The sequence below is a fragment of the Stigmatopora argus genome, chromosome 4, assembly GCF_051989625.1.
Source record: "Stigmatopora argus isolate UIUO_Sarg chromosome 4, RoL_Sarg_1.0, whole genome shotgun sequence".
Classification (NCBI taxonomy): domain Eukaryota; kingdom Metazoa; phylum Chordata; class Actinopteri; order Syngnathiformes; family Syngnathidae; genus Stigmatopora; species Stigmatopora argus.
In genome coordinates, this window is record NC_135390.1 from 13,439,205 (window position 1) to 13,449,816 (window position 10,612).

Sequence of the window (10,612 nt, forward strand, 5' to 3'; positions counted from 1 at the left end):
CTCTGTAGATAAGACAGGTACGGAAACCCAGTTTCCGTCAAATAACGTCATAGCACATTGGCGTAATTGTCTTTAAAACGATAATTGAAGCTCTTCCCTTGATATGTGACGTTGCTATATAGTTGTTACGTTAAAAAAATGAGTGGCGCGTGCACAAAACTACTTCCGGTTCTAGCGCGCACGCCCCCTCATGTGTTGCTACGAGTAACAGACTACAACATTAAAAATAAGGTCCCGAAAGTCTTATACTCCAGTTATGAGTTCGCCGTTGACGATGTTAAAGAAAATGAGGCGTACCCCACTTGTGTATGAGGAAAACACCAAACGGTAAGCAGTAATATGACAATACTACCAGAATGAAATATTTATAAATCATTGAGGACACTTCCGGGAAACAATGTCACGTGACCAGACAGTGCCTTATCTAAATTCTATGTAATTATCCTTTTACGATTCTAACATTACTTTTGTTAAGAAAACATTTATTTTTGGAATTAAATTGGACCAAAGCTTACTTTACACAAAAGCGTTCCTGTCCTTTTAGGGGTCATCGGGCAAATCTTTCAACAGGTAAAACGCACGCCACATCCATTACACTATTGCTACTAATTTAATTTTAATAATTGACAATTTAAATCAGAATCTCAGGTCCGGTGTGACCCAAGACCTCATTTGGCATGCAGCCCAACTCGACCTAGTGATGCTGAACTTTTGAAGTTCAAAGTTTCTAAAAAAGGTAAAGATACTTCTCCAATTTCATTGGCTTCAGTACAATAATGTTATTTTTAAGATTCTGACACTTAGTTTGGTGAGGTAAACATCCGTGCAATATATCCTATTCAATTCTGATCCCTCCACGAATATTGGCAGAGAAACTATTTTAATTATGTCCTCGCCAAGAACAACAAAGTGAGTGACTTTTAGAAAACAAAATGTGTGACCTCCGTTTATTAATAAAAATAAAAAAACAGATATGCAATAAAAAAATATCATTTTTTTTTTCATTTCCTTTTTTGTTTAAAAAAAGGATAATTGTTGATAGGTAGAAATTCATTGGGAGATGCACCTCCTATTATTCTGTGAAAACTCAGGTGATGCGCCAAGTGACTTTGAGCTGATGTCTTCAATGATGCAAAGACTAACTTTGCTTGAGAGGCAGGTCACAAGCCAAAAAGACGAGATGGCGCGCAAGGTGAAGACTCTTCTTCTTGTCCAATGCAAAATCCCTCACCCGTAAGACCATTTTTTTCTTTTGAAGGACCATGCCATTTCAGTTTTGAAGGAAAAATTGAAGTCGCTAGAAGATTTGGGTAATCTCATCTCTCATCTCATTTTCCGAACCGCTTTATCCTCATTAGGAACATGGGGGGGGGGGTGCTGGAGCCAATCCCAGCCGTCTCCGGGCCAGAGGCGGGGGACACCCTGAATCGGGAAATTACCGTATTTTCACGACTATAAGGCACACTTAAAAGTCTGAAATTTTCTCCAAGATAGACAAGGCACCTTATAATCCAGTGTGCTTTACATATGGAAAAAAATAAAATGTGTCATTCATTGAGGGTGCGCCTTATAATGCAGTGCACCTTATAGTCGTGAAAATACGGTAATGTTTCCTTGAATTAGGAGCACTGCTTGAAATGGTGGCTGATGTGTGATTCTAGAAAATGGCCATGTTGAGATTTGCAGTCATCTTGAAAGACGTTGCAAACAGCTGCAGCTCCAAGTGGATGACATGGAGGTGTGTTTTGATCTAACAATTTTCCAGTCTTTCCTTTAATAATTTGTCTTTCACTTTCTGTAGCGGTTCCTTAATGACTACGGCTTGATCTGGGTAGGAGATAATAAGCCCACTAATGGCACACAAGAAACAGGCATAGGTACAAACCCTTTACTTTAGAACTCAGAGGGCGTCCTAAATGCAAGTTTGACCTCCTTTCAGACACCTCTTTGGATGGAAATTTCCACATTAATTTTGACCTGGTGACACAGACGATCAAGGAGCTCAACATCCTTGCAGGAGAACCGTTTGTACAATCCACTCCTACGGGGGCGCAGTTAGCACGAAACGATCCTGTGCAATTGAAGCTTTACAGCAATGGCATTGTCATGTTCGATGGACCTTTCCGATCCTACCAGGAGAACAGCACGCAGGTCAGTTTGTTGAAACGAGATACTGTAGTGCTGTAATCATTGATTAGACCCGAAATGGTTCAAACCTGATCGGTTTGACAAAAAACGTACTTAAAAAAATCCTGTAGAAAAGTTGTTAAATGGCGTACACAATTGGAAATGTTAAAAAAATGTATAAAATATGGGAAAAACCTATAAGCTGACAGGTATAATATTTGATTGTCTTTGTAGCAATGCATGCAGGATTTGATGGAAGGTTATTTCCCATCTGAGCTTCAAGGCAGATTTCCTGACGGTGTGCCTTTCGAGGTGTGTACCCATCCCTCTGCATTCTGCCATGTTAACACAAATGTAAAACTTCTCTCTTTTCTCTCATGAGGTCCATGACAGACGAAACGAGGAATTTGTCCTGAGGGCTCCTTTTGATAAATTTCCTGGTAAAGGGCAGGCTGTGCAAGAGAAAAAAGAGGAATCTGCAGCCAGAGTCAGCAATGAATTTACAGGTTTGTCGTGCATTCGTCAAATTGCAGATGGTTGGAAATCCTAACCCGTTATTTGTTTGTTTGGTTCACAGGTAAGATTTTAAGCACAAACAAGTTGAACAAACTGCCAAAAATGATAGTAAAGGCGGGTCGAGTGATTGACATCAATGACGCCTTACGGACAAACTTGCAGGTGCGAACGGCCTCATTCCAAGAAATGGACCCCTGCAAACTTTGTGCTGCTATTTTTGTTGATAGACCAGTTGCTTTGTCTCTTTCCTTATCCTCTAGAGCTCCTTTGACACGCACAACGGTTGCTCAGCAATCATTGTCAACACACCAGCACTGCAAGCAGTGAAGGACAGGTACTGATTTAGAAAAATGTTTTTTACAGTACAAAAGCAAACTGTAAATAAGTTAACAGATATGTGCTAACAAAGATAATGATAACGACGCTAAATGGGATATGAAAATTGTTCTACCTAATATTGTGTTATGTCGCAGAATCGATTTTTAAAACACCTATAATATTTCATGGAGAGAAACAGATCTTCAAAAATGACTGGGGTGTCCATTTTAATATATTGTAGTATTGGTGCAAAAATGTGTAATTCTACATCATATCTTGTCACTTTTCTAAGCATGCAGGCAATCTCTTCTGATTGGCCTTCGTCTCAACGGAACATCGTCACACTTAAGGTCAAGTCAGAAGATGGTGATTGTACTTACGTGCTGAAAATGGACCTTTCCGAGACTTTCGGTCACCTGAGGAAACACCTGGATGCACACAGGTCTTACTTCATACTCCTTAACCTTTCAAATAATATATATACATAGTATTCTATCTTATGTTTGCCTCCATTATCTGCTTTACAGGGGGTATAACCTGGCTGGCTATGACATTATCAGTGCATACCCTCGTTGTCATTACCAGGATGAGTACCAAACGCTCGGATCATGTGGGTTCACGAACAATGTTACTCTTATTCTGCGAGGAAGGAAAAATCACTCATAAATAATTCATGTAAATAAGATGACTGCGCTCATTATTTACATATTGAATATGTATAGGCATATTTTTTGTTTATGCCAAGCCTTGAGAGTTCTGATTACATTTTGTGAGCTTATACTGTTTTATTCACCTAACAGAATGGGCTCAGTTCCCAAACAGCGATGGTGCGAATGGTTTCTCCAGGTACTCCGTTTTCCTCCCAAATCCCAAAAACATGTACATATGGTAAGCGGGTTGAACACCTTAAATTCTCCCTAAGTATGACTTAGAGTGAATGGTTGTTCTTCTCAGTGTGCCTTATTCAGGGTGTCCCCTGCCTACTGCCCACATTTGGCTGGGTTAGGGTGCAGCACCCCTCGCAACCCGTGTGCGGATAAGCAGTACGGAAAATGAATTAAACCTATTAAACGTCCATTGTAAAATGCATTGTATTCAGAAGTGGGAGAAAGTGGGTAGATGCTGATGCAAGAATAGTCATCATATATTTTTATATTGATATTGGCCCAAAGTCAGCTGGGATAGGCTCCAGCACCCCCCGCGACCCTAGTGAAGATAAGCGGTTCAGAAAATGAGATGAGATGAGGGAGGGTCTTGGATAACCAGCCCACCGGAGATAGACACTGCTTTAAGATGGCTGCCGGTTGCTAACGGGACTAACTATGACTTTTTCACATCTAGCTCTATAAATGCAAAATTGTGGTTGACGGTTGCAACTTGCATCCAGTTATGACCAACTAACATAATGTAAGCACAGAAGGCAATCATAATTTAGTCTTCACTAACATTGCTGAGGTTCATGCTGCACTTTCAACATTTGGTGGAATTTGTTGCTTCTGGACAACCATGGACGAAGTGACAGGAGCGCAACTCATTGCGGAGTCTCTTAAGATCCAGGTCAGTTGGAAAAACAAAACAAAACAAACAAAAAACTAAAACTAAAACAGCACACATTGTTTAGCAACTGTGAAATCATGTTTTGCAAAACTAAAGTACGCAGTCTGTCATTTGAAACAAGATCAATGTTTGTGTTAAGCACACTGTTTAGGCCAATGAGTCAAAGTTCACTAAGTGTGTCAGTAGGTGAGGACTGATCGTAGACAGTGAAATACATAAATTATTTATGTTTTTCACTGTCCACGATCCCTCAGCAACTGCAACTGTTTCCATTGTTACAAGTCAGTGTCTTTACATTTGCATGCTGAAGTATTGAAAATGAAGATTTTTTTTTCTCAGGAAGTTGAATACATGTTTGGGATTGTTGGTGTTCCTGTCATTGAAGTAGCCATGGCTGCTCAGGCTACAGGGATCAAATACATTGGCATGCGTAATGAACAAGCGGTAAGAAACACTGACTAAGGAGGGATATTCTACTTAGCTTCTTGTGTTTGATTTAATATTCCATACCACAGGCATGTTATGCTGCATCTGCTGTTGGATACCTCACTGGAAGGTAAGACATTGTCATCCAAATAATCAAAGCAATGTGCCAGCATGATTCTGCTTTTATCCATCAAGACCTGGTGCTTGCTTGGTGGTGTCTGGACCTGGACTTATTCATGCTCTGGGGGGAATGGCCAACTCCAACATGAACTGCTGGTAAAAACTGAAGAAAAAAAAGCTGGCCAGTATAATTTCCCATAGTTGCCACAAGATGACACCAAAGCCTCTCTAATTGAAAATTATACTCATTTCAAGTTTCTTCATACAAAGATAAATTGTGTTAAAGCGCTACTTTTCTCATTGACAATGCTTTTGGTGTCCTCTATTTCAAGTTGCTTCAGAAAAAAGCACAATAACAGCAATAAGCAAGTTTGTCAATGACCGAGGGAGGAAAATAGGGTGAAATTGCATGTAGTGACTTGCCAAGTAAAGGAAGGAAACATCTAAAACATTTTGTTACCTCTTTTGCAGGCCTGTGGTTGTTATTGGGGGATCTTCAGATAGAAGCCAAGAAACAACTGGAGCCTTTCAAGAGTTTCCACAGGTAATAAATGTGTGAATATGTATTTACTGGTGATAAATGTTTGCTTGTGCTTAAATTTGCTAATTTTAAGGTGGAAGCATGTCGCCTCTACAGCAAATTCTCTGCAAGGCCAAGCAATCTGGACGCTATCCCAGCAGTGATCGAGAAGGTAACACATCAATATTGCGATCACTCCTTTCCTCTTTTTATTTGATCATCTCAAGTTGATTTTTTTTTTTAAATAAAATATTCTTGCGACGGGCAAAAGTAGAACTCTGTAATTGTTTCGTTGATGTTTGACGACACTTAGGCTGTTCGTACAAGCATATATGGACGTCCAGGCGCTTGTTACGTGGACATTGCAGGGGATATGGTGAATGCTAAAGTGGATCGAAGCAAAGTCAGGTTTGTGATATTGCTGTTTTCTCTTATCCGATATTACACACAAAGTTCCAGGGCTCACTGTGTTTCTCTTGCAGATTTGTCCGCTGTTGTCCGCCTCCTCCTATTTGTCTAGCTGATCACCATGCCGTTGCAGACGCCATCACCGTTTTGAAATCAGCTAAAAGACCTCTGGTCATCATTGGCAAAGGTAAGACCAGTAGATTTGCTTGTATTTCTTAAGAGATCCTCCAGTCGCGGATTGTGGGCCACAGGTGCAGCCTGTGGTCGAGCAGAAAGTGCCTTGAGGGACTTTGTGGAATTGAGCCGTTTGCCATTCCTTCCCACGCCCATGGGGAAAGGGGTGCTGCCTGACGATCACCCCAACTGTGTGGCGGCTGCACGTTCAAGGTTAACTGCACACAAAAAAATCTTTGTTCAAAATGTTCAAGTTATACTTCACTTAGAAACGCTAGAAATACTTTTGGAAACAATTTGTACATGCATTTATGTTTTAGCCTGATTAAAATGGCAAGCTAAATGGGGTTTTGTTTGTCATCATATTTCTCTTTCAACTCAATTCACACTGGTTGAAATCAAGAGCTCTTCTCAAGACAGATGTTGTGCTTCTTCTTGGAGCCCGACTTAACTGGATCCTCCACTTCGGTCTGCCGCCTAGATTTGACCCCACAGTGAAGATCATCCAGGTTGGTAATTATCCAAAAAAATGCTTCGCACTTTATGTCTATTCATATGTGACATTTTTTTTGTGAGGTACTTTGATTTTGGAAATGACTTTTAACATAGTCTACTTTTAACTTCAATGTATTCTAGTCTGCTGCATGCTTTGTGTCGCATACACAAATATCCAAATGGAAAATGTTGTGGGGAATCTTTGTTTATTGTCTCTATTGTTACTGTTGCCACTCTGTGTTCTCTGCGCAGGTGGATATTTGTCCTGAGGAGATGGGAAACAATGTGAGGCCTGCCGTTGCCCTCTTGGGGGATATCAATGCTGTTGTCTGTCAGGTACGTAAGGCGGAATATCCTACCTTAATGATGGACTGGTAGTAGATACCAGAAAAAAAGAACTTAGTATTTTTATCAAGTATTATTGTCTCCTTCAGCTGCGGGACTCACTATTAAAAGATGGCTGGAAGTATCCTTCTGATACAGACTGGTGGATCACACTAAAGGAGAAAATGGAAAGCAATGCAAAAATATCAAATGTAAGAATTTGTGGAATTTTGAAGAATACTCCTTATATATGTAAAGAGCCACAATTAACCCCACAAGCATCTTTTTTTTCTAAAAAGCTAATATGCCATCCTAGAATCTTTATGGCCTATGCAGTACTGTTTTTACATGCGGCACTAATTTAATTCGAGCCCATTCTGCTTTACTTTTTAATTTTTCCCTTTTTTCCACAGGCTCTCGTGCTCCAGTCAGTGTTACCTATGAACTACTACACGGTCTTTCATCACATTTCTCGGCATCTGCCGCACGACTGCATTATCGTCAGTGAGGGCGCCAACACCATGGATATTGGGCGCACTATGTTGAATAACTACTTACCTCGACACAGGTAAGCAGCACAGCTTTTAATTTGAAGTGAAATGAAATTGTATACTGTCTTCTCTACAATTTTGCGGATAATGTAGCCCAGATATTGCCGCGATAAATGAAAAACCGGAAAGTAGGATCACCCCTGGTAGTTAACAATTTGGATCAGGGATCAGTCCAAACATATTTAGCCCGTTATTGTTATTCTCCATGTGTAGGTTGGATGCTGGAACATTTGGAACAATGGGAGTGGGCCCTGGTTTTGCAATAGCTGCAGCTGTTGTGGAGAGGAACAAGAATAAAGCCCAAAGGATTGTATGCGTGGAAGGTGACAGTGCATTTGGCTTTTCCGGGATGGAGGTTGAAACCATGTGCAGGTAAGTAGTTTTACTCTCATTCCGTTGCAATGGATTTTCAGATGCAATTATCTGTAAACTTTTTTTTTGAACAGGTATAACCTTCCAATCATCGTCATTGTCGTGAATAACAATGGTATATACAGTGGAGTGGACCCTGAAACATGGAAAGAAATGGCAAAAATGGGCGACCTGACCAGCATGTGAGAGAAATTCACTATTTACTTAGTGTCAAATCAGCTGATGTTTGCTGTTTTGTGTTTGTTTGTGTTTGCTTTATTTAACTTGTCCATATCTGTGTCCTAATTAGTGCACCACCCGTAACCCTGCTCCCTGAGGCGCGCTATGACCAGATGATGGCAGCATTTGGCGGGCATGGTTTCTTAGTGAAGACTGTGGAGGAGCTGTGTCACGCCTTGCAGCTCAGCTTGAGTGACTACGAGAGGCCAAGTCTTCTCAATGTGCTCATCGACCCTTCCTCAGACAGAAAGCAACAGGTACACAATCACCCAGCAGAGTTGCACTGCTAAGATCTCGGATGCACAATCACACAACACATTATAGAGATCTGACTGTTACGGTTAATAAACACAGGAGAGGGTCGAGAAAGGCCCAAGCTCAGAGTTGCCGTTCCACATATATGTCCTCTGAGAAGAAGCTTTGCTCTTACTTTGGCCTATTGCCCATCCTCACCAATAAACTGAATTGATCAAAATGTATGTGCAAAAATAGTGACAGGCCGAAAAATTGAATGCAATTCCACTAAATGACAGAAGGTGCAATTAACCTGTTTATATAACAGAATAATGGATTTCTTTTCAATTGAACAAATTTGAAACCTGTGTAATAAATTGAACCCTTCTACCCCCAGTATACATCTTGTATCCACCCTGGACAATGCACAGGTCGAATTTCACCTATATTCTACCCCCAGTATACGTCTTATATCCACCCTGGAGAATCCACAGGTCAAATTTCACCTATACGAATGGCTGCAACCCCCCAAAATGTCTTCAAATTTCATAAGGGTTTGGAAAAACTATCAAGCAGAACAGAATAAACACCCAGGCATTTCTTCTTGGTGACGTGAATAATGGCTTAGGACACAAAGGCACGGAAGGAACTGATTGGCTGGTACACGAAGACGAGAACAAGTGTAACAAATGGCCAAGTTCGAGAAAAGGATATACGAAAGCAGTTTTGCAGCTCTAAAGTGTGAATTAAAATCAACAGCATTCCAGTCGGTGATTATTAAAGACCATCAAGCGGCTCAGTGTTTATTTGATTGCAATGTGTCCCTGAGCACTAAATCCTTCCACTCCACAGGTGCACAGTGGAGCTGCTCCTTTCCACTCGCAATCCTCCGAGCCCACACCAACTTGACCCCTCTATTTCTGGTCCAATATAATTAGAAAGCAGGGCCTTCTTTGTTTATGTTGAATGTATCCACGCAACCCTCCTTGCATGGTGGCATGGATACATTCAGGTGTTGGAAGGTTCCATTGAGGCATTAAGCTCCCTGATCATGCTCTACTTACATAAATAACGTCTATAATTTAGGAAGAAACTTATGCAGGTTCTTTTCTCTGTATTTCCAGGAATTCCCTTGGCTGACCCGTTCCAACTTGTAGAAGGGAAGTCAAAACATTTTGTTATCACAGTAGACGCACTGGACACTTATTATTGTTTTTAATTCATGTAATGATGTTGGTTTTTGTTTTGTTTGTAGGGTTGTGGCATTTCCAAAGACTGACAAGTAACACTTGTTGCATTCTTATAATCATTTGGCACCAGATTATTCGGCTAATGATTGTAGTAGTTAATAATAATAATAAATAATAAACAAGGTAAGTTGTTTTTGGCGTGTCTAAAGTAAAAATGAAGAACATTACACATTTTGACTAATTGTCGACTGGAACAACAATTAGGTACATACTTCCCCACAAATAGTTGACGATAATAATCAATGATCAAATTCGTTGGGAACAGATTTACTTATTGATTTTTTTTAATTGATGATTTTATATATTAGTTGCTGCAGCCTTAATATATATATATATATATATATATATATATATATATATATATATATATATATACAATTTTCCCTCGATTATTGCGACTTCACTTATCGCGAATTCACTTCTTTGTTTTTTTTTCTGCTATTAATTATTTAAAAAAAAATAAAGTTCATAAAAATGTGAAAATCCACACTGAAACTCATAAACAGAAGCCACTCTCCTGTCTTCTGCTTGATACTAGGACTCACCACTGAAGGCCAAAAAAAAGGTGCTATTTATAATAGGGGGATCCTACTTCGCGATTTTTTGATTATCGCGGCCATGTTTGGTCTACATTAACCGTGATATTTGAGGGATTACTGTATGTATGTGTGTGTATGTAGAATAAATCTTCAGTGTATTAGACTCTTGATCTTGTAGTAGGCAAATGAAAAGTGTTCATCCAGCTTTTGTTTTATATATATAATAACGTAATAGAACAAATGTCCTAGTGATAAAATTGAGGCTAAAATCATCAATTCAAAGAGCCACATGCTTTAATTGTTAATGCTAAAAATGTTTGCATTGTATATACTTGAATCACTTTGACGTACAACAAGTAAATTTAGGCCTAAATTCATATTGATGGTCTTGATTGAAGTGCCTTCAATCGTAATAATAAAAGTCTTTTTTTATGTCTTCTTCCGCTCCCTTTTCTTTTCCAA

At 39.7% G+C, this 10,612-nt stretch overlaps 2 protein-coding genes across 4 annotated transcripts; both read left to right on the forward strand.

The window, feature by feature from the left end:
• The first annotated feature begins 179 nt into the window (after positions 1–179).
• On the forward strand, positions 180–3,815 carry ubxn11 (UBX domain protein 11). Its single transcript, XM_077599068.1, has 14 exons — positions 180–327; positions 545–570; positions 641–736; positions 1,092–1,192; positions 1,259–1,310; positions 1,662–1,738; positions 1,802–1,877; positions 1,940–2,151; positions 2,362–2,439; positions 2,510–2,633; positions 2,705–2,805; positions 2,904–2,977; positions 3,254–3,403; positions 3,489–3,815. Exons 1-14 carry the CDS (start codon positions 257–259, stop codon positions 3,625–3,627), a joined length of 1,377 nt encoding a protein of 458 aa, XP_077455194.1. The 5' UTR covers positions 180–256; the 3' UTR covers positions 3,628–3,815.
• Positions 3,816–4,278: 463 nt separating this feature from the next.
• hacl1 (2-hydroxyacyl-CoA lyase 1) lies at positions 4,279–10,586 on the forward strand. 3 transcript variants are annotated; one of them, XM_077599249.1, is made up of 18 exons: positions 4,279–4,518; positions 4,858–4,962; positions 5,034–5,074; positions 5,140–5,220; positions 5,536–5,608; positions 5,679–5,756; positions 5,898–5,992; positions 6,067–6,179; positions 6,244–6,379; positions 6,570–6,675; positions 6,914–6,997; positions 7,096–7,197; positions 7,399–7,553; positions 7,750–7,908; positions 7,983–8,090; positions 8,198–8,384; positions 9,486–9,519; positions 9,615–10,586. In XM_077599249.1, exons 1-17 carry the CDS (start codon positions 4,468–4,470, stop codon positions 9,516–9,518), a joined length of 1,707 nt encoding a protein of 568 aa, XP_077455375.1. In that variant the 5' UTR covers positions 4,279–4,467; the 3' UTR covers position 9,519; positions 9,615–10,586. The 3 variants fall into 3 exon arrangements, with proteins under 3 accessions (XP_077455375.1, XP_077455374.1, XP_077455376.1); XM_077599248.1 differs by having other exon boundaries at positions 9,486–10,586; XM_077599250.1 differs by lacking the exon at positions 5,140–5,220 and having other exon boundaries at positions 9,486–10,586.
• The last annotated feature ends 26 nt before the right edge of the window (positions 10,587–10,612 follow it).

Coding starts and splice junctions, on each gene's coding strand:
- ubxn11 (XM_077599068.1), top strand. CDS start 257: ATGAGTTCGCCGTTGACGATGTTAAAGAAAATGAGGCGTACCCCACTT. Junction 2,440..2,509: donor CTGACGGTGTGCCTTTCGAG/GTGTGTACCCAT, acceptor TTCTCTCATGAG/GTCCATGACAGACGAAACGA. Junction 3,404..3,488: donor AAACACCTGGATGCACACAG/GTCTTACTTCAT, acceptor TCTGCTTTACAG/GGGGTATAACCTGGCTGGCT.
- hacl1 (XM_077599248.1), top strand. CDS start 4,468: ATGGACGAAGTGACAGGAGCGCAACTCATTGCGGAGTCTCTTAAGATC. Junction 5,075..5,139: donor GTTGGATACCTCACTGGAAG/GTAAGACATTGT, acceptor TTATCCATCAAG/ACCTGGTGCTTGCTTGGTGG. Junction 6,380..6,569: donor GTGGCGGCTGCACGTTCAAG/GTTAACTGCACA, acceptor GTTGAAATCAAG/AGCTCTTCTCAAGACAGATG.